General features: G+C 47.2%; 2 protein-coding genes across 5 annotated transcripts; both read right to left on the reverse strand.

The window, feature by feature from the left end:
• Positions 1-255: 255 nt before the first annotated feature.
• On the reverse strand, positions 256-16,932 carry LOC117968522 (neutral alpha-glucosidase AB-like). 4 transcript variants are annotated; one of them, XM_059019537.1, is made up of 20 exons: positions 16,845-16,932; positions 15,113-15,217; positions 12,971-13,079; positions 12,296-12,423; positions 11,409-11,588; positions 10,266-10,331; positions 9,002-9,089; positions 8,408-8,507; positions 7,826-7,922; positions 6,911-7,091; positions 6,557-6,710; positions 5,702-5,937; positions 4,916-5,042; positions 4,353-4,432; positions 4,065-4,208; positions 3,393-3,489; positions 2,054-2,155; positions 990-1,233; positions 656-720; positions 256-350 (listed from the first exon to the last, which is right to left on the reverse strand). In XM_059019537.1, the coding sequence occupies exons 1-20, from the start codon at positions 16,862-16,864 to the stop codon at positions 271-273; spliced, it is 2,403 nt and encodes an 800-aa protein (XP_058875520.1). In that variant the 5' UTR covers positions 16,865-16,932; the 3' UTR covers positions 256-270. The 4 variants fall into 4 exon arrangements, with proteins under 4 accessions (XP_058875520.1, XP_058875519.1, XP_058875518.1 ...); XM_059019536.1 differs by lacking the exon at positions 16,845-16,932 and adding an exon at positions 16,689-16,735 and having other exon boundaries at positions 12,980-13,079; XM_059019535.1 differs by lacking the exon at positions 16,845-16,932 and adding an exon at positions 16,689-16,735.
• Positions 16,933-19,544: 2,612 nt separating this feature from the next.
• Positions 19,545-24,189, reverse strand: LOC117968523 (integrator complex subunit 5-like). Its single transcript, XM_059019556.1, has 2 exons — positions 23,906-24,189; positions 19,545-22,808 (listed from the first exon to the last, which is right to left on the reverse strand). Exons 1-2 carry the CDS (start codon positions 23,965-23,967, stop codon positions 19,811-19,813), a joined length of 3,060 nt encoding a protein of 1,019 aa, XP_058875539.1. The 5' UTR covers positions 23,968-24,189; the 3' UTR covers positions 19,545-19,810.
• Positions 24,190-24,347: the final 158 nt, after the last annotated feature.

Below are 24,347 nucleotides of genomic sequence, written 5' to 3' on the forward strand. Positions count from 1 at the left end.
AGAGAGAGAGAGAGAGAGAGAGAGAGAGAGAGAGAGAGGAGAGAGAGAGAGAGAGAGAGAGAGAGAGAGAGAGGAGAGAGAGAGAGAGAGAGAGAGAGAGAGAGAGAGAGAGAGAGAGAGAGAGAGGAGAGAGAGAGGAGAGAGAGAGAGAGAGAGAATAAAGTGTCTGCATCACCATCATCCATTCTAGAATTGCCAAAGACTCTGCTTGACAATGCAGACCCGACTCCACTGTGCTCCGCTGTCCCCCTCCCCCGGGGAGACAGACACTCACCTCTCTTTCCCAGGCAGGTAGGCTGTGACCCCCCTGGCTCCCTCCTCAGTGACTGGATGCACCAGCAACGCTCCCCCTGCAGGGATCCGGAGAGACAGACACAGAGAGGCAGGGCATTACACCCACAACCAATTTTGAATAACATGCCATTGTATGTATTTGCTCTCTGTCCACCGCGGCGACTTCGCGAGACAACGGCAGGCACACGCGTCCCCCGAAACGCGTCCCTGCTTCGCACTGAAGGTCCACAGCGAAGCCATCAGACTGCCGGATCTGAATGGCTCCACAGCTGACCAGCAGGGGGTCGCTGGTGAACCGAGGGACTACCCTACCCTACCCGGGCAGCGCTCAGCCAATTGGTGAGAGTCTTTCAATACATACCCAGCATGTACTCGTCATCGATGGCAAACGTGGAGACGTCCGTTGGGTACTCCACCCAGAGGGGTCTGGGAAAACAGGAGGAGGAGACGGAGTCGGAATCATTTCACAAGCTCACAAAAATAAAATTCTAAGCAGACAAGGTACAGCGTGCTTATGGACAAGTGAGCCAGACAGACCGACACAAACAAACAGTGCTTACAGATGGGGAACAAGCCAGACACACAGTGTCCTATCGTTAGTGAGCCACGCCCCGATCCCCACCCTCCAGCCACGCCCCCATCCCCTTCAGCCACGCCCCCACCCCCTCCAGCCACGCCCCCCCCACCCCTCTCACCTCATGACGGGCTCCCCGGTGCGGTGGGCCTGGTAGAACAGGGTATACCAGAAGGGAAGCAGCGCGTATCTCTGGCGCACGGCCTCGCGGATCAGCCGGGTGTTCTCGTCCCCGAACAGCCAGGGCTCGCGCCGGGGCGTGTCCAGGTGGGCGTGGCTGCGGAAGAAAGGCTGGTAGGCGCCGGTCTGGAACCAGCGGACCAGGAGCGACGCGTCGGGGGACTTGAAGAAACCGCCCACGTCCGCTGAGGAGCCACGAGAACAGAACATTAAAAAAAAAATAATAATTCAATGAAACCGTGTTCAAAAATAATTTGTAATGTGTCACGTTAAATATTCTTGGTTTTTAAACTCATGCGTTTGCGTCTTCCAGATTATAAATAGGGCTTCCAGTTTTCTGGTTTTATTTTTCGTCTCTCTCTCCCTCCCTTGATTAACAGTTGTTAAGCCTTCACTCGATGCCAGATTGTTTAAATTATCGACACGCTGCTAGAAAACCAACGCCGTGGAAATTACTAAGATGAATTCGGCGATTAGAGCCAGAACGAAATACAGGTTTGAACAGAATCAAGTGGAGATCAAGGCAAGTCGTTTGTGAACTCAGTCAAGATATGAGGGTAAAACGAAACAAACTTCCTTTGGGAATTAGTGTTTGATTAAGAAAGTGAATCGTCTCAGAATGTGTTTAAAAAGGGACATCAAGTGATCACAAATAAAAACCCGAACACTAGAAGCCCTAATTACATATAAAGACTAGAGTTTTTTTTTTTTTTTTAGCTGTCCCTATTTGAATTTGTTTAAAAACTATTACAAAATGCAATATTAGAGCCGCACAAAAAACGTATTTCGATTTGGGTCAAGCTCAGCAGAAACACGCACACTAAAAAATAAGAAATCAAATAAAAAATGATTTCGCATTCAGAATGAAGCAACAGCTGCTGAGGGGTTTGCGTGGATCGCGTGGACCGCTGTTCTCCACAGAGTCCAGTAAATAATATGAGGGGAGGGTCGCTGCTGTTGATCGGGCCGATCCCCCATTGAGGAGTGAAAGCAGGTGACACTCACCCCCAGTGAAGGAGATCCCAGCCAGACCCAGGCTCAGGCACATCGGGATGGAGATCCGCAGATGGTCCCACTCCGCTGCGTTGTCTCCTGTCCACACCGCGCCTGGGGGGGGGGGGCAAGAGAATTAAAAACCTGCCGAGCCACGCAGTGCAGTGCGGCACAGCCAGGGGAAAGCAGCACAGAGATGAGGGGCAGCCCTGCCCTTCATTCAAATGCTTCACTTCAACCAATTATCCTCAGTGTGCAAACACAGCTCTGCATCCCCCTCTATATAGGATGAACTCCCTCAGCTTCATAGAGTCCAATGAAAGCTGCTGAATAATGTTCCCTTGTTAACATATTGAATTCCACCCCCTCTATATAGAATGAACTCCCTCAGCTTCATAGAGTCCAGTGAAAGCTGCTGAATAATGTTCCCTTGTAAACATATTGAATTCCACCCCCTCTATATAGAATGATCTCCCTCAGCTTCATAGAGTCCAATGAAAGCTGCTGAATAATGTTCCCTTGTTAACATATTGAATTCCACCCCCTCTATATAGAATGAACTCCCTCAGCTTCATAGAGTCCAATGAAAGCTGCTGAATAATGTTCCCTTGTTAACATATTGAATTCCACCCCCTCTATATAGAATGAACTCCCTCAGCTTCATAGAGTCCAATGAAAGCTGCTGAATAATGTTCCCTTGTTAACATATTGAATTCCACCCCCTCTATATAGAATGAACTCCCTCAGCTTCATAGAGTCCAATGAAAGCTGCTGAATAATGTTCCCTTGTTAACATATTGAATTACACCCCCTCTATATAGAATGAACTCCCTCAGCTTCATAGAGTCCAATGAAAGCTGCTGAATAATGTTCCCTTGTAAACATACTGAATTACACACCCAGCGCTTTGTAGTTTTCCCAGATACAGAACTGAAAAACTGACCAATTAAAAATGTGACATTTCAAAATCCAACATGAAATACTACTGTACTACAATTATGACCTTCGTTTGCACACTGTTAGTTAAATGCAAACTTGCATGGCTTTGCATACAACCACAGGGCTGGGAATGAGACTCCCGCTGCACAGCAGTGTGATCCAGTCCTGGTTTCACTGGGAGTTTAATAATCAGACACACCTGAGCTTGTTAGCTAGACACACTGGGGGCTGATCAAGCTGGTAGCAGTTAAACCTGGACTGGATCACGCTGCTGTGCAATAGGAGTCTGATTCCCAGTCCTGGAGTTACTACAGTCACCGCTGCACCACAAATAAAAATCATGCAAAAAAAAAAAAATCTACAGAACGCCTGCGTTTCCGCCGCGTGTTTAACGGCAGAGCGCGGTGCTCACCGTATCGCTGCGACCCCGCAAAAAACGCTCTGGTCAACACGAAGGGACGCTCGGTGCCTCCAGACCGATGAACCTGCCCTTCCGCGGTGGCCATTTGCTGCATTGAAAAAAAGAAAACACGTAAAATAGCAACCACAAGTCATGAACGACGCAGAATTAATACAAAACAAGACTTCAGTGGTGGAGTGTTTTGATGCTGGATGTTGGACCGTGTCTTAATTTGTGTGCAGAAACAAGCCCTCCGTTGCACAGCAGTGTGATCCAGTCCTGGTTTCACTGGGAGTTTAATAAATCAGACACACCTGAGCTTGTTAGCTAGACACACTGGGGGCTGATCAAGCTGGTAGCAGTGAAACCTGGACTGGATCACACTGCTGTGCAGTAGGAGTCTGATTCCCAGCCCTATTATCGGTTCTCAGTTATTTATCCCATTAATTTTAAAAATGCAGCTTTGGTTTGTTTTCCTTGTCACCTCTCCTCAGACATTTGATCCAGGCTGCAGCGTCACTTTAAGAAGGAGCCTCTTCTTTAAAACACAACCCCCACCCCTCCTCTCCCCTCTCCATACCCCCTCCTCTCCCTACCCCCCACCCCTCCAGACACCCCCTCTCCCACCCCCCACCCCTCCAGTCTCCCCCCCTCCTCCCCCACCTCTCCCCACCCCCTCCTCACCACGTAGAAGCCGTAGAGGTTGTGCAGGTCTCGGTTCTCCCAGCCCCCCTTGTGCACGGCGTCTTTGTGCATGGTCACCTCCGGCCCGTTGAACACGGACGGTTCGTTCATGTCGTTCCAGATGTAGAGGTTCTCCGTCGAGCCCTGAGGAGCAGGAGGAGAGCGAATGCACACACACACAGGCAGGGTCAGGTGCGACCTACGCAGCGGAGTCTCCAAAATCACATCAAACCAATCAAGGACTAGCCCACCCCTCCACCCCCCCCACCTCCCTGGGGGTCCCCTCACCTCGTACTGATCGTAGGAGAACATGCTGGCCCACCAGGAGCGCATCTCGGGGTCCGTGAAGTCGGGGTACCCTGCGGTCCCTGGGGAAAGGAAAACAAAAACACACACACAGGAAGCAAAATAAATTCAGTTAGCTCCTCAAAATATGAGATCTTCATAGTTTTTGTATATGGAGTCAATGTTTGAGGTTTGGAACGGGAGAGAGAGAGAGAGAGAGAGAGAGAGAGAAGACACCATGCACACAGACAGACAGGAGAGACAGAGAGGAGAGAGAGATACAGAGACAGACAATTACACACACAGAGAAAGAAAGGAGACACACACACAGAGGAGAGACAGATATACAGACAGAGAAACCGACAGTTACACACAGAGAGACAGAGAAAGTAAGAAAGAAAGAAAGAAAGAAAGAAAGAAAGAAAGAAAGGAGACAGACAGACACATGCACAGACCGAGAAAGACAAACAGTTACAGAGAGAGAGAGAAAGAGAGAGAGAGAGAGAGAGAGACAGACAGAGCACTGTCTCTGTGCTCGGTGGAGGAGCAGTGAAAGCGTGCCGTACCTGGCCAGCACCAGCCCTCGTAGTCGCTGCCGTCTTTGGTCTTGGTGTAGTAGCCGTGGGAGCGGACTTCCTTGTGGATTTTGTAGTCGCTGTCCACCTTGATGTGGGGGTCCACGATAGTGACCATCTGAAGAGAGACGGGGGGCAGAGATTAGGGAGCTGGAAATTAAAGTCAGAAGCTTCAAAACAAATTATTTGAATGCATCGTTCAGCAGTGCTGGAATTTCTCAAGACTAAAAAGAAACTAACGAAATTAAAACGACAAAACGTTGAGCAGAAGTCTTTGGTGACGTCCCTTTAACTTCAGCTCTCTCAGACCCCCCTCTCCCAGCCCCCTGCTCTCTCAGACCCCCCTCTCCCAGCCCCCTGCTCTCTCGGACCCCCCTCTCCCAGCCCCCTGCTCTCTCGGACCCCCCTCTCTCAGCCCCCTGCTCTCAGACCCCCCTCTCCCAGCCCCCTGCTCTCTCCGACACCCCCTCTCCCAGCCCCCTGCTCCCAGCCCCCTGCTCTCTCAGACCCCCCTCTCCCAGCCCCCTGCTCTCTCCGACACCCCCTCTCCCAGCCCCCTGCTCTCTCGGGCCCCCTCTCTCTCAGACCCCCCTCTCCCAGCCCCCTGCTCTCTCAGACCCCTCTCCCAGCCCCCTGCTCTCTCGGACCCCCCTATCCCAGCCCCCTGCTCTCTTGGGCCCCCTCTCTCTCAGACCCCCCTCTCCCAGCCCCCTGCTCTCTCAGACCCCCCTCTCCCAGCCCCCTGCTCTCTCTCGGACCCCTCTCCCAGCCCCAGACCTTGCGTTTCTTGGCCTGCAGCCCCTGCAGCATGTCCCGGGGCGAGGGGAACTTGTTGGGGTCCCAGGTGAAGTATCGCTTGCCGTCTGTGTGCTCGATGTCCAGCCAGATCACGTCGCAGGGGATGTCGTGCAGGTCGAACCCGGAGTCCACCGAGCGGACGTCCTCCTCGTCGTTGTAGTTCCAGCGGCACTGGTGATAGGCCAGAGAGAAGAGGGGCGGGAACGCCTGCGTGCCTGAGAGGGCGGAGGAACGATGGAATTAGGAGAGGCAGCAAAAAGAAAAAAGATGGCGCCCCATCTCAGACCCATTGTTCGATTAGCCGGATTGAGCTCCTTGCACAAGGGGCTGATGCTGCTGAGGAGGAGTTAGTGGTGGAGTAGTGGTTAGGGCTCTGGACTCTTGACCGGAGGGTTGTGGGTTCAATCCCAGGTGGGGGACACTGCTGCTGTACCCTTGAGCAAGGTACTTTACCTAGATTGCTCCAGTAAAAACCCAACTATAAATGGGGAATTGTATGTAAAAATAATGTGTAAAAAATAATGTAATTGTATGTAAAAATAATGTGATATCTTGTAACAATTGTAAGTCGCCCTGGATAAGGGCTTCTAAGAAAAATAATAATAATAATAATAATAATAATAATAATAATAATAATAATAATAATAATAACAATAAATAATAATAATAATTAATATATTTCATAGCATTTATACTAGGAAATATAACTACCAAAACGTTCAGCATTTCGCTGGTCTCAAGGGGCGACTCGGAGCAGAAAGGGGTTCCAACACGAAGGGCCAAAACCTGGCCAGGTCCTGTTTCAATGCGACTCGCTGCGATGCTAGACAGTACCTGTGAGGGAGGCGTACTGGTGGAAGATGTCGGTGGGTTTGGGACCCAGCAGAATGAAGGCGTCGATGATCCCGCTCTCCGAGATCCAGCGCACGTCTGTCTGCGGCTCCTCGCTGGAGCCCTGCACGTAATCCAGCACCTTACCCAGCACCGTCTGAGAAAACAGGGAGGAGAGAGAGAGAGAGAGAGCACAGCTAGCTATTAACAGCTCAAATTCATGGCTCCTGATCATTGCAATATTAATAATCATCCTAGACTTCATTGAGGGGAGCTCTGAACCCCAGGACTGGGTGCAGCAGCAGCAGCAGCAGGGCTAGTGTGAGTTTCTAACCCCTCTCCCCCTCCCAGCCTCACCTTGCCAGCTGTATTGGAGCTGATATCCACCCAGGTCTCGGCTGCGTTCAGCCAGAAGATGCCCAGGGTACGGCGAGGGCTGTGGGCCAGCAGGAGAGGCACGGCCCCATACAGAGCCATGGGGTTGTGGAGCTCATACTGAAACACATCCAGATTGAAGAGTCGGTACGGATCCCCGCTGCTGCAGAGGGAGACAGCGGGAGCGCGGGTTAAACACTGAACAAGCCACCAGCAGCGCAACAACACAGCGTGCTGTAATCCGAACTTATTGCATCCTAGTTCATATTGTATTCTAGTAGTGTTATTATTATACAGAGCATCCTAGTTCATATTGGATTCTAGTAGTGTTATTATTATACATAGCATCCTAGTTCATATTGGATTCTAGTAGTGTTATTATTATACACAGCATCCTAGTTCATATTGGATTCTAGTAGTGTTATTATACACAGCATCCTAGTTCATATTGGATTCTAGTAGTGTTATTATTATACAGAGCATCCTAGTTCATATTGGATTCTAGTAGTGTTATTATTATACATAGCATCCTAGTTCATATTGGATTCTAGTAGTGTTATTATTATACATAGCATCCTAGTTCATATTGGATTCTAGTAGTGTTATTATTTGCACTTGCTGTAAACTACACTGTGTTTAAATCTGAAGCTTGCATTGTAACCCTGCGCTGCCCTGTAACACCTGTGTGAGTCGCCTGGGATAAAGCAGGAGTCTGCCAAATAAATATTCTTATCAATGTAATTACGAGACAAAACCTTAAACAGTTAAGATTTTAAAAAAGTACAACTTATTTTAAAGAATTAAGCTATTTTCATGAAACATCCTTTTTAAAAATGATGCCAATAATAAACACTCTCTCTCTCTGCGCTGGGGTAAGCCGCGCTGAGCTACGCTTACTCTGTGGTCTTGAGTTTGAGGGAGTCTGCATGTTCAGGGATCCCGTAGACGTTCTCAACTCCAGGCAGCGAGAAATCCAGACTGATGGAGGTGGGACCTGAGACACAGAGAGAGAGAGAGAGAGAGAGAGAGAATTCAACAATCTGGGAAAATCAGACAGGGACCTGCGGGCTAATCTCACACCTCATACGAGATAAAAAAATAAATAAATACACAAAAAAGATGCTTATATTAAAAACACTTCGAGATCTTTATTGGAAACCAACAAAATGGCTAATCTAGTAAATTTATAACCCCCTTAGGGATAAACTGTATGTCTCTGTGAGGATTATTGCTGGGTTATTTAGAAGACAGTAAAATATAATTAATTACTGCAGCATAATCCTATCTAATTGTAATTGATAGCATTGTAATTGAGAATGTAATTGAACAGCATTGTAATTGAGATTGTAATTAAACAGCATTGTAATTGAGATTGTAATTAAATAGCATTGTAATTGAGAATGTAATTGAGATTGTAATTGAATAGCACTGTAATTCAATAGCATTGTGATTGTAATTGAGCCCAGCTCCGGGGCGTACCGTTGGGCTTGCTGTCCGTGTGCGTCTTGAATGTCTCCTCCCACATCCCTTCTTCATTCTCCTCCTCCTCCTTCACTTTCTCAGCCTCTCCATCCTCTGCCTGTGAAGACAGAACACCAGGGATGGAAATAAACTCAGGTGTGTCTTATTATTAAACTCACAGAGGAATGGGAATCAGACTCCTATCGCACAGCAGTGTGATCCAGTCCAGGTTTTACTGCTACCAGCTTGATCAGCCCCCAGTGTGTCTAGCTAACAAGCTCAGGTGTGTCCGATTATTAAACTCCCAGTGAAACCAGGACTGGATCACACTGCTGTGCAGCGGGAGTCTTCAGCAGTTCGTCGCACAGCAGTTTCACTCGTTCCAGGTGGCGTGTGAATTGTATGAAATGAATGAATACTTTGTGTGTGTGTGTGTGTGTGTGTGTGTGTGTAGGGGGTCTCTCGTTGTATAAGAGGGGTCATCTCTTGCAGTTTGGTGGGGGCGGGGGGAGAGGAATTCAAAGCCGAGTCGAGCAACCGTTTACTAAAAACTATACAAGCACCCCCCCCTCCCCACGGACTGCAGCGAAAACTGGCCCGTCACAAAGTTACCTTGTTGTCGTCCGTTTGCTCTGCTGTGGGGTCGGTATCGTCTGCCTTCTCCTCTCCCTCTTCCGAGGACTCTTCTTTTTTGCTCGCGCTGGTTTTAAAAACAAAAAAGAAACAAATTAAAATAACTAATATTTTTTTTAAAATAACACACACTAAACAAAGGAATTAAAAAGAAGCAGATCCGACTGAAAGCGTTCAAGTCCCTATAGGTGGCTGATTAGCTTCGAAAGGAGGGGGTGTCCGTTCTAAACCAGCGGCGTCAGACCCCCCCCCCCCGCCCCGCCCCGGGGTCACCACGGGGTCTGCTGGTTTCCATCCCAGCTTGAGCTCCTCAGTTAAACATCATCGATCGCATCATTTGTTCAATTGGACGTGTTTCAAGATCTTTTACAGCTGATGAGGATTTTTAAAAAAGCGCTTGATTCGAGGTGTCTGTGAAACATTGCGAGGACCGGAGAGAAGCGTTGAGTCCCAATTAATCGATAATTAGAGCAGGTAAGCGATTGAGAGCTCGGGGGGGGGGTGAGCCACAAGACCCTGCGGGGCCCCCCCCCCCCCCACCGGGAGCTGAGCTTGACCCCCCCGTTAAACTATTAAAAGTAAAACAAAAAACAGCTGTAATGCAGCACGGAGCTCGGCATCTATACAATCTGATGAAGTACTAGAAAGCTCAAAGCCAACGAATCTTATTTATTAAGAAGAAAAAAAAAAAAAAGATTTGCACCAGAAGCCGTCTACAGTAGACAGCAGGGTTAGAAACACAGCTAAAGCCGACACATTGGCGAGTATTTGAACTAAGAACAGGGCTAACAAGTGGAATAAACCGTGTATCTGACCAGGTCTGTTTATCGGTTTTAAATACAGTGCATTCATACGGTATCTATATCATGCACTGTCCTTTTTTTTCAACTGTCTGGGGCAGAACTTTCTTTCCACAGCAGAGAGAGAGAGAAAGCAGCAAGCTGGGACAGCCGTAGCGGTTCCTTTGAGTTTCATGCAGGTTTCCTTGCTTAAGGAGAGCCAATAACTCCTCTATGTTAAATCTCTAGCTAGACTATCGCTAAAGGGTGGGGGGGGGAGCAATCAAAAAAGTTCACTGGGTTGCAACAATATATGTATTCGTACGCCACCCAAACAGAATTAAATACAATTTTTTTTTTTTTTTTAATTTTATTAAAAACAGATACTGTTGCAACTCCGCCAAGCTATTCATTATAACTTTAAAAATTCACAAACAGAACCAGAACGCAGCCAGCAAATTTACCTAGAGAACACGTTCCTGATTGTGTCCCACATGCTACCCACTGCGCTACTAACTTTAGCCGTGAAACTGAAGATAGGGAGGGAGGGAGAAAGGAGGGGGGAGGGGAGGGGGGAGAGGGAGGGTGCAGGGGCACAAACGAAACAAAAAAAAACACATGAGAGAGATGAGCATCAGTCTGCATTTCAGGAGACAATGAGATTTAGAGACAGCAAGTTACAGGGCGTGTTGGGTCCGTCTCCTGGCACAGCTGCTGTGTGGAAGGAGAGAAAGGCCAACAGAAGCACTGTAGTGTTTACACAAGGCACAGCTGTTTCAAAGGATCAGCTACCGCCAATGTAATTACACAACTAAACAAAACTAGACACACCCATTTCAAACAATCCTGGACTAGGGGGAACTTGCATTTAAAAACAGGCAGAGTGTGGACTTTTTTCTTCTTTTGTCTGTAAACCAGGGAATAGCAGTGTGATCCAGTCCTGGTTTTACTGGGAGTTTAATAATCAGACACACCCTGAGCTTGTTAGCTAGACACACTGGGGGCTGATCAAGCTGGTAGCAGTAAAACCTGGACTGGATCACACTGCTGTGGGAATTGATTTTGAAATGGAATTATATAAATAGAATGTGACCCCCCCCCCCCAACCCTGAGGGTGTCACTTTTGGGGGTGGAGGGGTGCAGTTTTATCAAACAAGAGAACTTCGGGGAGCATTTGAAAGCAGTTCCGAGCCTCAGCTCCCTGGTGCGTGTGTGGTTGTATCTGTGTCTGTATCTTTGTGCATCAGTGTGTGTATTTGTGTGTGTGTGTCAGTGTGCACGTGGTTGTATCCGTGTGTGTCTATGCATCGGTGTGTGTGTGTCAGTGTGCACGTGGTTGTATTTGTGTGTGTCTGTGCATCTGTGTGTGTATCTGTGTGTGTGTATCACTGTGCACGTGCTTGTATCTGTGTGTGTATCACTGTGTGTGTGCGTGCGTGTATCACTGTGCACATCACTGTATCTGTTTGTGCATCAGCGTGCGCCCGTGTGTACGTGGTTGTATCTGCGTGTGTAACAGTGCGTGTATCAGTGTGTGTGCGTGTGTATCGCTGCGTGTATTAGTGTATCTGTGCGTGTGTATCAGTGCGTGTGCGTGCTGCACTCACGTGTCCTTGCGTTGCCTCAGATGCTCGAAGACCAGCAGCCCGCGGGAGTTGACGCTCAGGATCAGCTCCCTCCCCGCCAGCACGTCCAGACGGAAGGGCTCGGCTGTCAGGACCAGCCGGTGATCCGGGCTGCTGAGAGACACCTCCACACTGCCCTCGTCCCGGGACACCACCGCCAGGCTGCACGGACAGACACAGCCAGCACGAGTGAGCACACAGCACGAGGGAGCACACAGCCACCAACACTAATAACAGGGCAGCAGTGTGGAGTAGCGGTCAGGGCTCTGGACTCTTGACCGGAGAGTCGTGGGTTCAATCCCAGGTGGGGGGACACTGCTGCTGTACCCTTGAGCAAGGTACTTTACCTAGATTGCTCCAGTAAAAACCCAACTGTATAAATGGGGAATTGTATGTAAAAAATAATGTGATATCTTGTAACAATTGTAAGTCGCCCTGGATAAGGGCGTCTGCTAAGAAATAAATAAATAATAATAATAATAATAATAATAAATAATAGCAAAAGAGAATTCATGAAGCCAAATAATCACAGAACAGAAAAACAAATTAATAATGACAGAGCAGGGAGAGAGAAATAATTCATAAAGATACATAAAGAATAAATGATTTAGTCACACAGCACGAAAAATAATTACTGAATAATTCACAAAGCCAAATAAATAAAATCACACAGCAAATCATGCCAAAAATACATTTGAATCATTTGATCTAAAAAAATAAAAAGTCAGTCAAAAGAGAAATGTGTATATATATATATATATATATATATATATATAAATATATAATTTTTTTTTTTTTTAAAAACCAGGGAAAAAACATAACAAAAAATAAATATCTAAATAAAATGAATGAAAGCTCCTGGCTCTTACGGGACGGTGCGCGGCTCTTTGACGAGGACGTCCGGAACCTCATAGCGGGGCTTCAGCGGTTTGAGCTCGTTGATTCGGAGCCGGACCATGTTCCCCTCCAGCCCGGACACCTCGAGGAGCAGAGGAACCTGGGAAGAGAGCGGCAGCCACACTCCCATCATCATCATCATCATCATCATCATCATCATCATCATCACAAACCCAAGCAGCTGTTTCTGAATTCACACCAGCGCCCCTCGCCTGTGCAGAACTCCATCCAAATCGAATTATCTGTTTGTGCAGCTATAATATTATTATTTTTTTTATTATTATTATTATTATTATTATTATTTATTTCTTAGCAGACGCCCTTATCCAGGGCGACTTACAATTGTCACAAGATAACACATTTCTTACATACAATTACCCATTTATAAAGTTGGGTTTTTTACTGGAGCAATCTAGGTAAAGTACCTTGCTCAAAAGTACAGCAGCAGTGTCCCCCACCTGGGATTGAACCCACGACCCTCCGGTCAAGAGTCCAGAGCCCTGACCACTAATCCACACTGCTGCCCTAATAAGAGCAAAAGACGCTAAAACTTGAAGCTAAACTAGTTAATGCTGTAACAGGGGATGTTGAACTTTCATCCATAGCTGTACTGTGGAGGGAGGGAGGGAGGGGTGGAGGGTGCTTACCTTATTCACCTTGTTCAGGAGCTGCAGTTTCATGCTGTTTTCATTCAGCTCCAGGGTGTCGAGCAGAGCTCTGTAGGGAGAGTTTCCCGGAGTCACGCCCCTCTGGCGTCTGAAAAACAAGGACGGGAGCAAGAGTCAGGAAAACCAAGCAGAAAAAAAAATAATTAACTTAAAAAAATTAAAAAACCACCAACAGGGATGGAGACTCCCTCCCGTTACACAGCGGTCTGACCCGTTCCTGGTTTCAAAGACTATTGGGCTGATCGAGCTGGTAGCAGTAAAACCTGGAATGGGTGAAACTGCTGTGCAACAGGAGTCTGATTCCCATCCCTGCAGCAAGGGGTCTTCAGACCTCTCTACTTATGTATTCGACAAACGCCTTTATCCCAGGCGACTCACACAGGTGTTACAGGGCAGCGCAGGGTTACAATGCAAGCTTCAGATTTAAACACAGTGTAGTTTACAGCAAGTGCAAATAATAACACTACTAGAATCCAATATGAACTAGGATGCTGTGTATAATAATAACACTACTAGAATCCAATATGAACTAGGATGCTGTGTATAATAATAACACTACTAGAATCCAATATGAACTAGGATGCTACGTATAATAATAACACTACTAGAATCCAATATGAACTAGGATGCTCTGTATAATAATAACACTACTAGAATCCAATATGAACTAGGATGCTGTGTATAATAATAACACTACTAGAATCCAATATGAACTAGGATGCTCTGTATAATAATAACACTACTAGAATCCAATATGAACTAGGATGCTGTGTATAATAATAACACTACTAGAATCCAATATGAACTAGGATGCTCTGTATAATAATAACACTACTAGAATCCAATATGAACTAGGATGCTGTGTATAATAATAACACTACTAGAATCCAATATGAACTAGGATGCTATGTATAATAATAACACTACTAGAATCCAATATGAACTAGGATGCTCTGTATAATAATAACACTACTAGAATCCAATATGAACTAGGATGCTATGTATAATAATAACACTACTAGAATCCAATATGAACTAGGATGCTGTGTATAATAATAACACTACTAGAATCCAATATGAACTAGGATGCTCTGTATAATAATAACACTACTAGAATCCAATATGAACTAGGATGCTATGTATAATAATAACACTACTAGAATCCAATATGAACTAGGATGCTATGTATAATAATAACACTACTAGAATCCAATATGAACTAGGATGCTGTGTATAATAATAACACTACTAGAATCCAATATGAACTAGGATGCTATGTATAATAATAACACTACTAGAATCCAATATGAACTAGTATGCTATGTATAATAATAACACTACTAGAATCCAATATGAACTAGGATGCTATGTATAATAATAACACTACTAGAATACAATATGAACTAGGATGCTGTGTATAATAATAACACTACTAGAATCCAATATGAACTAGGATGCTATGTATAATAATAACACTACTAGAATCCAATATGAACTAGGATGCTATGTATAATAATAACACTACTAGAATCCAATATGAACTAGGATGCTATGTATAATAATAACACTACTAGAATCCAATATGAACTAGGATGCTATGTATAATAATAACACTACTAGAATCCAATATGAACTAGGATGCTCTGTATAATAATAACACTACTAGAATCCAATATGAACTAGGATGCTGTGTATAATAATAACACTACTAGAATCCAATATGAACTAGGATGCTATGTATAATAATAACACTACTAGAATCCAATATGAACTAGGATGCTCTGTATAATAATAACACTACTAGAATCCAATATGAACTAGGATGCTATGTATAATAATAACACTACTAGAATCCAATATGAACTAGGATGCTATGTATAATAATAACACTACTAGAATCCAATATGAACTAGGATGCTATGTGTAATAATAACACTACTAGAATCCAATATGAACCAGGAGACAAGTTAGGATCACAGTGAGTTGTATCTACAGCGACATGTTAGCAGTGCAATAGTGCAAGGATAGCGCATCAGCTGAGGATCCAGTAACGTGGTGCTGAGGTCAGACAAGTCCAGAGCAGAGCAGGAGGGGTAACAGAGATCTACAGAACACACGTACTTGCAGAACGCACTCTGGTTGCAGGTCTTGAAGTTGCTTCTGTCCACACACTGTGTGGTCGTGATGCACATGGATATAATCCATGCTAGAAACAACCACCGCAGCCTTCAAAAACAAAAAGGGATATTAAATAAAACACTGATCATTTCAATACTAGACTTCATTGAGGGGAGCTCTGAACCCCAGGACTGGGTGCAGCAGCAGCAGCAGGGCTAGTGTGAGTTTGTAACCCTGCTCAAACTCCTGGCTCCTGATCATTTCAATAATAATAATAATAATAATACTAGACTTCATTGAAGGGAGCTCTGAACCCCAGGACTGGGTGCAGCAGCAGCAGCAGCAGCAGGGCTAGTGTGAGTTTCTAACCCTGCTCAAACTCCTGGCTCCTGATCATTTCAATATTAATAATAATAATACTAGACTTCATTGAGTGGAGCTCTGAACCCCAGGACTGGGTGCAGCAGCAGCAGGGCTAGTGTGAGTTTCTAACCCTGCTCAAACTCCTGGCTCCTGATCATTTCAATATTAATAATAATAATACTAGACTTCATTGAGGGGAGCTCTGAACCCCAGGACTGGGTGCAGCAGCAGCAGCAGCAGCAGGGCTAGTGTGAGTTTGTAACCCTGCTCAAACTCCTGGCTCCTGATCATTTCAATATTAAATAATTTGACTCAAAAAGATTAAGTTTCTTAGTTGTTTTCATTTAAGTTTTCCAAATAAAAAAAATATGCATATTATATACGTTTATACATATTAGTAAACACACAAATCCGGCTCAGGAGATCACAGCTCACGTTAGTCAAAGATTATAGAACAATCTCGAACGCCAGACGCTAGCAAAATCTGTATTAGACCCGATCCCATGTCGGAGTCTCCCGGGGGAGTTACAAGCTAAACTCGACATCTCTAGAGATGTCGAGAACCGATATTTTAACTGCTCCTCCTCGTCTGTGCGTGTGGTGATGCAAGTTTAATGCAATTCGACTTTTTTTTTTTAACACAACGAGAAAAAGGGCCTCACTAGTGCAAGTGTGGCGACACAATGCACGTCACGAAATATTATTGCTCGAGAATATTATTCGACAAAAAAAAAAAAAACATTATTCATCGGAATCACGTTAAATTTTAAACAAACACGACAAAAATCATAAACTCACAACACACATCTAGGCATCTAGACATTAAGAATTATTAATAATAACGACTGCAAGACACACGAACACTTCAAATCAGATGACGTTTTGCAAATCTTATCTTGCGATTAACGACTGTATATCGATATCGAGAAAGCTGTCCCCTTTTTTACTAGACGGAAAACCCCGGACAAAGTTTACATAATTTTTACTCAAATCCCCCCCCCCTGAAAAAAACACGAGAGAGTCACCTTTAGGGTATATTTATTCGCTAAAGAAACGTGTGCGGATTCTCACCTCGCCGGCTGGCGTTTTTAACTGTAACATTATTAAATCACGTTAATAACCGTCTCTGTTTTAATTTCAACCCCCCAAAAATATTAATAATACTACAAAATAAATAAATAACAGCCTGGCAAATTCGATATCATATTTAATACACCTTTCTCTCGTCTGCAGTCGCGTCTCTGTCATTGTGCGGCGGGGCAACTTTACAGCTCGCTTTTCTTAGTAGAGAGGTTTTAAAAAAATAAAAAATAAAAGCACAATATTTAAATCTTAGTACAAAAACGGATTCAGCTTTATTTATTTTTTTTACCTCTCCGAGACAGGCGCCATCTTCGTTCAGCTCTACCCTCTGACCTCGCGCCCGCCCGTCCCCTGGTCTTGTCGTTGCTCGCGCGGACACGTCAGCCTCTTCTCATTGGTCCGCGGCCCCCCTCCTCTCATTAATATTAATGAGACGCATAAGAACATAAGAAAGTTTCCAAACGAGAGGAGGCTCCATTCAGCCCATCTTTGCTCGTTTGGTTGTTAGTAGCTTATTGATCCCAGAATCTCATCAAGCAGCTTCTTGAAGGATCCCAGGGTGTCAGCTTCAACAACATTACTGGGGAGTTGGTTCCAGACCCTCACAATTCTCTGTGTAAAAAAGTGCCTCCTATTTTCTGTTCTGAATGCCCCTTTAATCTCCATTTGTGACCCCTGGTCCTTGTTTCTTTTTTCAGGTCCCCTGGGTTGTCAATACCTTTTAGGATTTTGAATGCTTGAATCAGATCGCCGCGTAGTCTTCTTTGTTCAAGACTGAACAGATTCAATTCTTTGAGACTGTCTGCATACGACATGCCTTTTAAACCCGGGATAATTCTGGTCGCTCTTCTTTGCACTCTTTCTAGAGCAGCAATATCCTTTTTGTAATGAGGTGACCAGAACTGAACACAATGTTCTAGATGAGGTCTTCCTAATGCAATGATGTCGCATCGGTTCGGTTTGCAAATGGAAGGCTTTGATTTAACAACAGACTGTAGAAGATCAATAGGTATATTATTATTATTATTATTATTATTATTATTATTATTATTATTATTATTATTATGTGTTGGAATAGTGGACGAATTATGTCATTTAAAAAAAAAGCATAGCAAAAGTTTAATAATAATAAGGGCAGCAGTGTGGAGTAGTGGTCAGGGCTCTGGACTCTTGACCGGAGGGTCGTGGGTTCAATCCCAGGTGGGGGACACTGCTGCTGTACCCTTGAGCAAGGTACTTTACCTAGATTGCTAACCCAGTAAAAACCCAACTGTATAAATGGGTAATTGTATGTAAAAAATAATATGATATCTTGTAACAATTGTAAGTCGCCCTGGATAAGGGTGTCAGCTAAGTAATAAATAATAATAATAAATAATAATAATAATATAGAACACCATTACATCATGTAAGAATAAATCATGGATTTGAATAGGCGGCTGTGTGGTCCAGTGGTTAAAGAAAATGGGCTTGTAACCAGGAGGTCCCCGGTTCAAATCCCACCTCAACTCACTGTGTGACCCTCAGCAAGTCACTTCACCTCCTTGTGCTCCGTCTTTCGGGTGAGACGTAGTTGTAAGTGACTCTGCAGCTGATGCATAGTTCACACACCCTAGACTCTGTAAGTCGCCTTGGATAAAGGCGTCTGCTAAATAAACAAATAATAATGATACAATGTAGGGGTCAATTGCAGCGTACCAGTGAATTAATCTAGGTTAGTTTAACTCTGATTGCATCGTACCAAGCAGCTGATCCCGGTGATCGATTTAACTGATCGGAACACGTGGAACAAGTTAGCTCGATAATGGGGACTTAACCTACAGCTAAGGCCAAAACATTTGCATCGCCCTGTAAAATTCACAAATGTTGCTTCACAAAATCAGATGAAACCTGCTGAATATTTTTTACGTTAACATTACTGAATTACACACCGGCGCTTTGTAGTTTTCCCAGACACTTAACCAAAATAAAACGACAAATCTAACATGAAATACTACTGCACTACCATTATGGCTTCCGGTTAGACTTTTTTTTTTTTTTTTGACGTCGTTTTGTAGTTTCTTTGATTACATCACATTATTTATTTATTTTAATGGTCTCAATCCTAAAATTCTAGGTGATGCAAAACTTAAGTAAATAGCAAGTGCTTAGGACAAGCGTACTGAGTTCGTCTTCTCGTTCACAGTACTGAATTACTCCACCTGAATAGGATCATCGCAGATCTGATTTACCACACCTCCCTGTGCTTTACAATGCTTCCCTGTGCTTTACCAGACCTCTCTGTGCTTTACAATGCTTCCCTATGCTTTACCAGACCTCCCTATGCTTTACCAGACCTCTCTGTGCTTTACAATGCTTCCCTATGCTTTACCAGACCTCTCTGTGCTTTCCAATGCTTCTCTATGCTTTACCAGACCTCTCTGTGCTTTACAATGCTTCCCTATGCTTTACAATGCTTCCCTATGCTTTACCACACCTCTGTGTTTTACAATGCTTCCCTATGCTTTACCAGACCTCTCTGTGCTTTACAATGCTTCCCTATGCTTTACCAGACCTCTCTGTGCTTTACAATGCTTCCCTGTGCTTTACCAGACCGCTCTGTGCTTTACAATGCTTCCCTATGCTTTACCAGACCTCTCTGTGCTTTACAATGCTTCCCTATGCTTTACCAGACCTCTCTGTGCTTTACAATGCTTCCCTATGCTTTACCACACCTCTCTGTGCTTTACAATGCTTCCCTATGCTTTACCAGACCTCTCTGTGCTTTACAATGCTTTCACTGTGCTTTATTACACTTTGCTGTGTTTTTACTATGGGGCACTTTGATAAGGGTTAGTGCACCGTGTAGTTTTCCTTCAAACCTGCAAATCTGATACCTGTGTAGCCGAGTGCAAAAGGGGTGTGCTTTGTAGAATGATTGTGTTAGCTGCTTCGAAATGCCAAATAAATATACTCTGTATAAATAAATAAATAAAGAGAGCCACAGACCTACACGCACGAAAAGTCTTTACTGAAATTCCAATGTAAGAAAAAACAAAAAAACAACAATATGAACAATTAAGAAACGCAAAGACAGACAGACAGACAGACACAGACAGACAGACACAGACAGACAGACAGACAGACAGACAGACACAGACAGACAGACAGACAGACAGACAGACATTTCAAAAAGCTGCTTTAGCGGTATCGCCGTCTCATCCCTTGTCTCGTCTCGCCTCGTCTTTTTTTTTGTTTTTGTCCCCCGGACGTCCCTCAGAGCTGAAAGCGCCCGCACAGGTGTCCCAGCCTGTCCACGTTCTTGTGCAGGACGCTGTAGAGGACGCTCAGGTACTTGGACATGTCCCCGTCCTTGGCAAAGTCCCGGTAGAACAGCCCCGTCTCCGCGTTGAAGCTGAATCTCTGCGGCAGGGGGCTGTTGTCCCGCATGTAATCCCACACGCTGAGCAGCAGGAGGCGCACTTCGAAGGGGGCGAGGAAGGGGAACGCCTCGTGCATGTTGCCGAGCACGGGGGGCAGCAGCTGGGCCTCCCCCATGCAGGCCACGAGGACAGAGGAGGCGCGCAAGTGCCAGGGCGAGGCTAGGGCCGTGGCCTCCCGGGAGCCCTCCCAGTGGGCCAGGAGGGTGGCCAGCAGGCCACGCAGGACCACGGAGCAGTAGCAGAGGGCTGGCCGGCCGGCAGCCACCAGCCGGAGCAGCTGGAAGAGCAGGGGGTTCTCCTCGAAGCGCCGGCGAATGCGGATGTCGCGCTCCACCGTGGTCCGGGCGTGGTCCTCGGGGGGCCAGGGGAGCTCTCCGTTCGCCACGTCCGGGCAGACGCTTTCCGCCAGCGCCATGGCCACCAGTTTGGCCGCCTCGGGGCTGACGGGAGAAGCCTGGGGCTCCTCCAGGCCGCTGCCCGTGCCGGCGTGGTACTTGCTGCTGCAGCAGCAGCGGGCGACCGCTTCCACGAAGAGGTGCTGGTTCAGAAGCACCTCCTCCGGAGCCGGGCTGGGGGCTGCCGTTGCCGACGGAGGAGGAGGGGAGGGCTTGAGGCCGCGCCCCACGATTCCCGCGTGGAACACGGACCACACGCCGCCGCCGCCCCCCCCGCCGGAGAAGTTGACAGCTGTGCCGAACTTGCGGTTGACCTCCAGCAGGGGCGCCCTCGTGTCTCCCGGGCAGGCGCCTTCCGCGGGGGCCGCGGCCCCGGAGAGGGGTACCCTTTTCCCGCCGAACATCTCCGCGTTGCCCCCCCACAGCAGGGCCCCCTCCACCAGCAGCTGCAGCACGGCCTTGAGGCTCAGCGAGGACACGGAGCTCAGCCGGGCCAGGAGCCGGGCCGAATCCGCCGTCACCACCCCCCCGCCTCCGCGGCGACGCAGGGAGAGGAAGAAGTGCGCCACGGCCGCCCGCGCCACGCTGAGGAGCCGCGCGGGCTGCAGGGACCCGGGGAAGCGGGTGGAGGACAGGAGGGAGGCTGCGGCATCCGAAACCAGGGGGCTGTCATGAAGCAGCAGGGGGCTGAAGTCGTGGAGGTGGGAGGCCGAGACGATCCGGGCAACCTGGGCGCTCATGATGGAGCTGGCGCTGCTTCCGCTGCCTTCTTCCTTAGTAGTAGTAGTAGTAGTATTCTGCTGGTCCCACTGTGCCATCAGCGCCAGGTTGCTGAGCAGCTGTGCCAGCTGCTGATCCGTCAGTCCCCCGGCGTGGATTTGAGCCACGCACCTCTGCACCGTGGCAGGCAGCAGCCCGGCCGCGCAGGAGGAGGAGGAGGAGACGAGCATGGCGGCGTGGAGCTGCGCGGCCAGGCCCAGCTCCTCCTGGGTGCGGGCCAGGGTGAGCATGTGGCACAGGGCCTCCGTGGCGCAGCTGGGGCCCCCGTGGACGGCCAGCAGGGCCAGCAGCTGGTGCAGCCACAGGTGGCGCTTCCTCTCCAGCCGCAGGGTCTCAACGCACAGCTCCCGCACGTGGGCCCTCAGCCCGTCCAGGAAGGGGATCGCCGGCCTGGCTGAGCCGGGAGACTCCCCTCCCAGGCTGAAGACCAGGTTCTGGAGGCTGAGCAGCAGCAGCTGCACCACGCGCTCGCAGGCCTCCCGCGCGCCCTCGTGGACCGCCAGCCCGGGCGCGGCGATGATCACGGAGGCGGGCATGGCCGTGTCGACCAGGAAGCGCAGGAGCCGGAAGGCCCCGGTGGAGGTCTGTCCCAGGAGGTGGACGGCCAGGCTGACCATGTTCTCTTGCTCCTCCCTGGGCAGGGACCCCAGGAGCTGCTGGAGCTGGTTCAGCACGGGGGGCTTGAGGGAATCCACGAGCTCCGCGGACACGGCGCCCAGGAGGGCCGGAGACATGACCGCCAGCTGCAGGAGGAAAGGGACCGTGGCGGCTTTCTGCTGGGTCCCGGCGGCCCCCAGGCTCTCGTGAAACATCCCCAGCAGCTCCTGCTTGATGCTGTCGGCGTGGTGGCAGGCGAGGTGGCCCAGGATCCCCACCACCGAGGCGATTTTGGGGACGCGCGTGTCCGGGAAGGACTGGGGGGGAGGAGAGCCGTCGACAGCCCCGGTCCCACCCCCTCCCCCTCCTCCTCCTCCTCCTCCTCCTCCTCCGTGGGCGCAGAAGTCCTTGAGCCCGCAGGAGAGGACCCGGCTGATGATGGTGTTAGGGAAGGAGGAGCCGATGTGGGCCACCACCCAGTCGAAGTGGGGGGAGTGCCGCACAGAAGTGTCCAGGAGATCGTCCACGCAGGCGTCCGGGCAGCTGCTGATCATGGCGGTCAAGCACTGGCTGTAGAGCTCCATCAGGGTCCTGGTGGCCTTGCAGGACATCCACAGCTGCAGGAGCTCGTTGAGGCTCCCGGCGTGGGGGGTGCACTGCCGGCCGGAGTACTTGCTGCTCAGGCGACCCATCAGCTCGATGGACCAGCCCGACACGAGGGGGGCCCAGGCTTTGGGGTTGAGGCGGACGAACTCCGACAGGACCCCGTGGATTTCTTGGACGATGTCGTCCAGGTTTCTAGAACCAGATCCTCCCGTACCTCCTCCTCCTCCTCCACTACCTCCCGCCCCGAGGTCGCAGTCCAGCTCCAGCACGTACCCCCCCACGTACTCATCGAAAACGCCGCACAGGTGCTCCAGCGCGGCGCCCCGGCACGCCGGCACGGTCCGCAGCAGGAGGACGGCGCACTTGGCGTGGTCCTTCAAGGTCAGTTTGTGGCCCTTCACTGGATCCACGCCGCTGATGAAGGCTTTGATCTTCTGGGCAAGCTCCTGAGGGCTGGAGAGGAAAAAAAATTATATGTAAATCTCTGGCCAAATGTTCTGCATCACTCCCCTATAGAATGAACTCCCTCAGCTTCACAGAGTCCAATGAAAGCTGCTGAATAATGTTCCCTTGTTAACATATTGAATTCCACCCCCTCTATATAGAATGAACTCCCTCAGCTTCATAGAGTCCAGTGAAAGCTGCTGAATAATGTTCCCTTGTTAACATATTGAATTCCACCCCCTCTATATAGAATGAACTCCCTCAGCTTCATAGAGTCCAATGAAAGCTGCTGAATAATGTTCCCTTGTTAACATATTGAATTCCACCCCCTCTATATAGAATGAACTCACTCAGCTTCATAGAGTCCAATGAAAGCTGCTGAATAATGTTCCCTTGTTAACATATTGAATTCCACCCCCTCTATATAGAATGAACTCACTCAGCTTCATAGAGTCCAATGAAAGCTGCTGAATAATGTTCCCTTGTTAACATATTGAATTCCACCCCCTCTATATAGAATGAACTCCCTCAGCTTCATAGAGTCCAGTGAAAGCTGCTGAATAATGTTCCCTTGTTAACATATTGAATTCCACCCCCTCTATATAGAATGAACTCCCTCAGCTTCATAGAGTCCAATGAAAGCTGCTGAATAATGTTCCCTTGTTAACATATTGAATTCCACACTTTGCAGTTTTTTCCCATAAACGAAAAGCTGACGGGAAAAATGTGACATTTCGAAATCTAACATTTTTTTTATTACACGATGTTAAATAAAATATCTAAATTATCTTTGGGGAGAATATAAACAAACTGGTCTGTCAACGTCTGACGAAGCAGGGCGTAAAACAAACGACAACTGCAACTTTTAAAGAAAAAAAAAAATCTTACAGCCTTCGTGCTAAAACAATTGAGGCAATTTAAAATGAACTATTCATCAGTGTTTCATTTTAAAACGATTCGAGACAAATGAAAGCTTTAAATTATACACAACGGGGATTGAAACCGCTCAAAAACTGCGAGACAGGCAACAGAGAAAACGTATTAAAACAGACAGCTTTTACCGATGATAAATAACTAGATAAATGAATAAATATTGATATATTTACCTGGTGGCGCCGACGTGCAGCTGCTGCACCGAAACGGAACCGCATTCAAATACAGCCGACATAGCCGAGGATTATTTTAAAAAATAAACCCTCGGAAAAAATAGAGATATTAATATTAAGAGGCGTTTTATATTCCTAAATACAACTCCTCCACAGACACGGGCCGCCGGGTTTGTTAAAAGCGTTACTGGATGAAGTTTTAAGATTTAAATCGACTTTATTTTCGAGTTTCTTGTTGTTGTTGCGCGGTCGGATTGCAACGCTGTAATCGTTCCCTCCAGGAAACATCGTCTCCCGTGCAAAACTCGGCCGCTATACTTATTATTATTATTATTATTATTATTATTATTATTATTATTATTATTATTATTATTATTATTTATTTCTTAGCAGACGCCCTTATCCAGGGCGACTTACAATCGTAAGCAAATACATTTCAAGT

The sequence above is a fragment of the Acipenser ruthenus genome, unplaced genomic scaffold, assembly GCF_902713425.1.
Source record: "Acipenser ruthenus unplaced genomic scaffold, fAciRut3.2 maternal haplotype, whole genome shotgun sequence".
Taxonomy (NCBI): Eukaryota; Metazoa; Chordata; class Actinopteri; order Acipenseriformes; family Acipenseridae; genus Acipenser; species Acipenser ruthenus.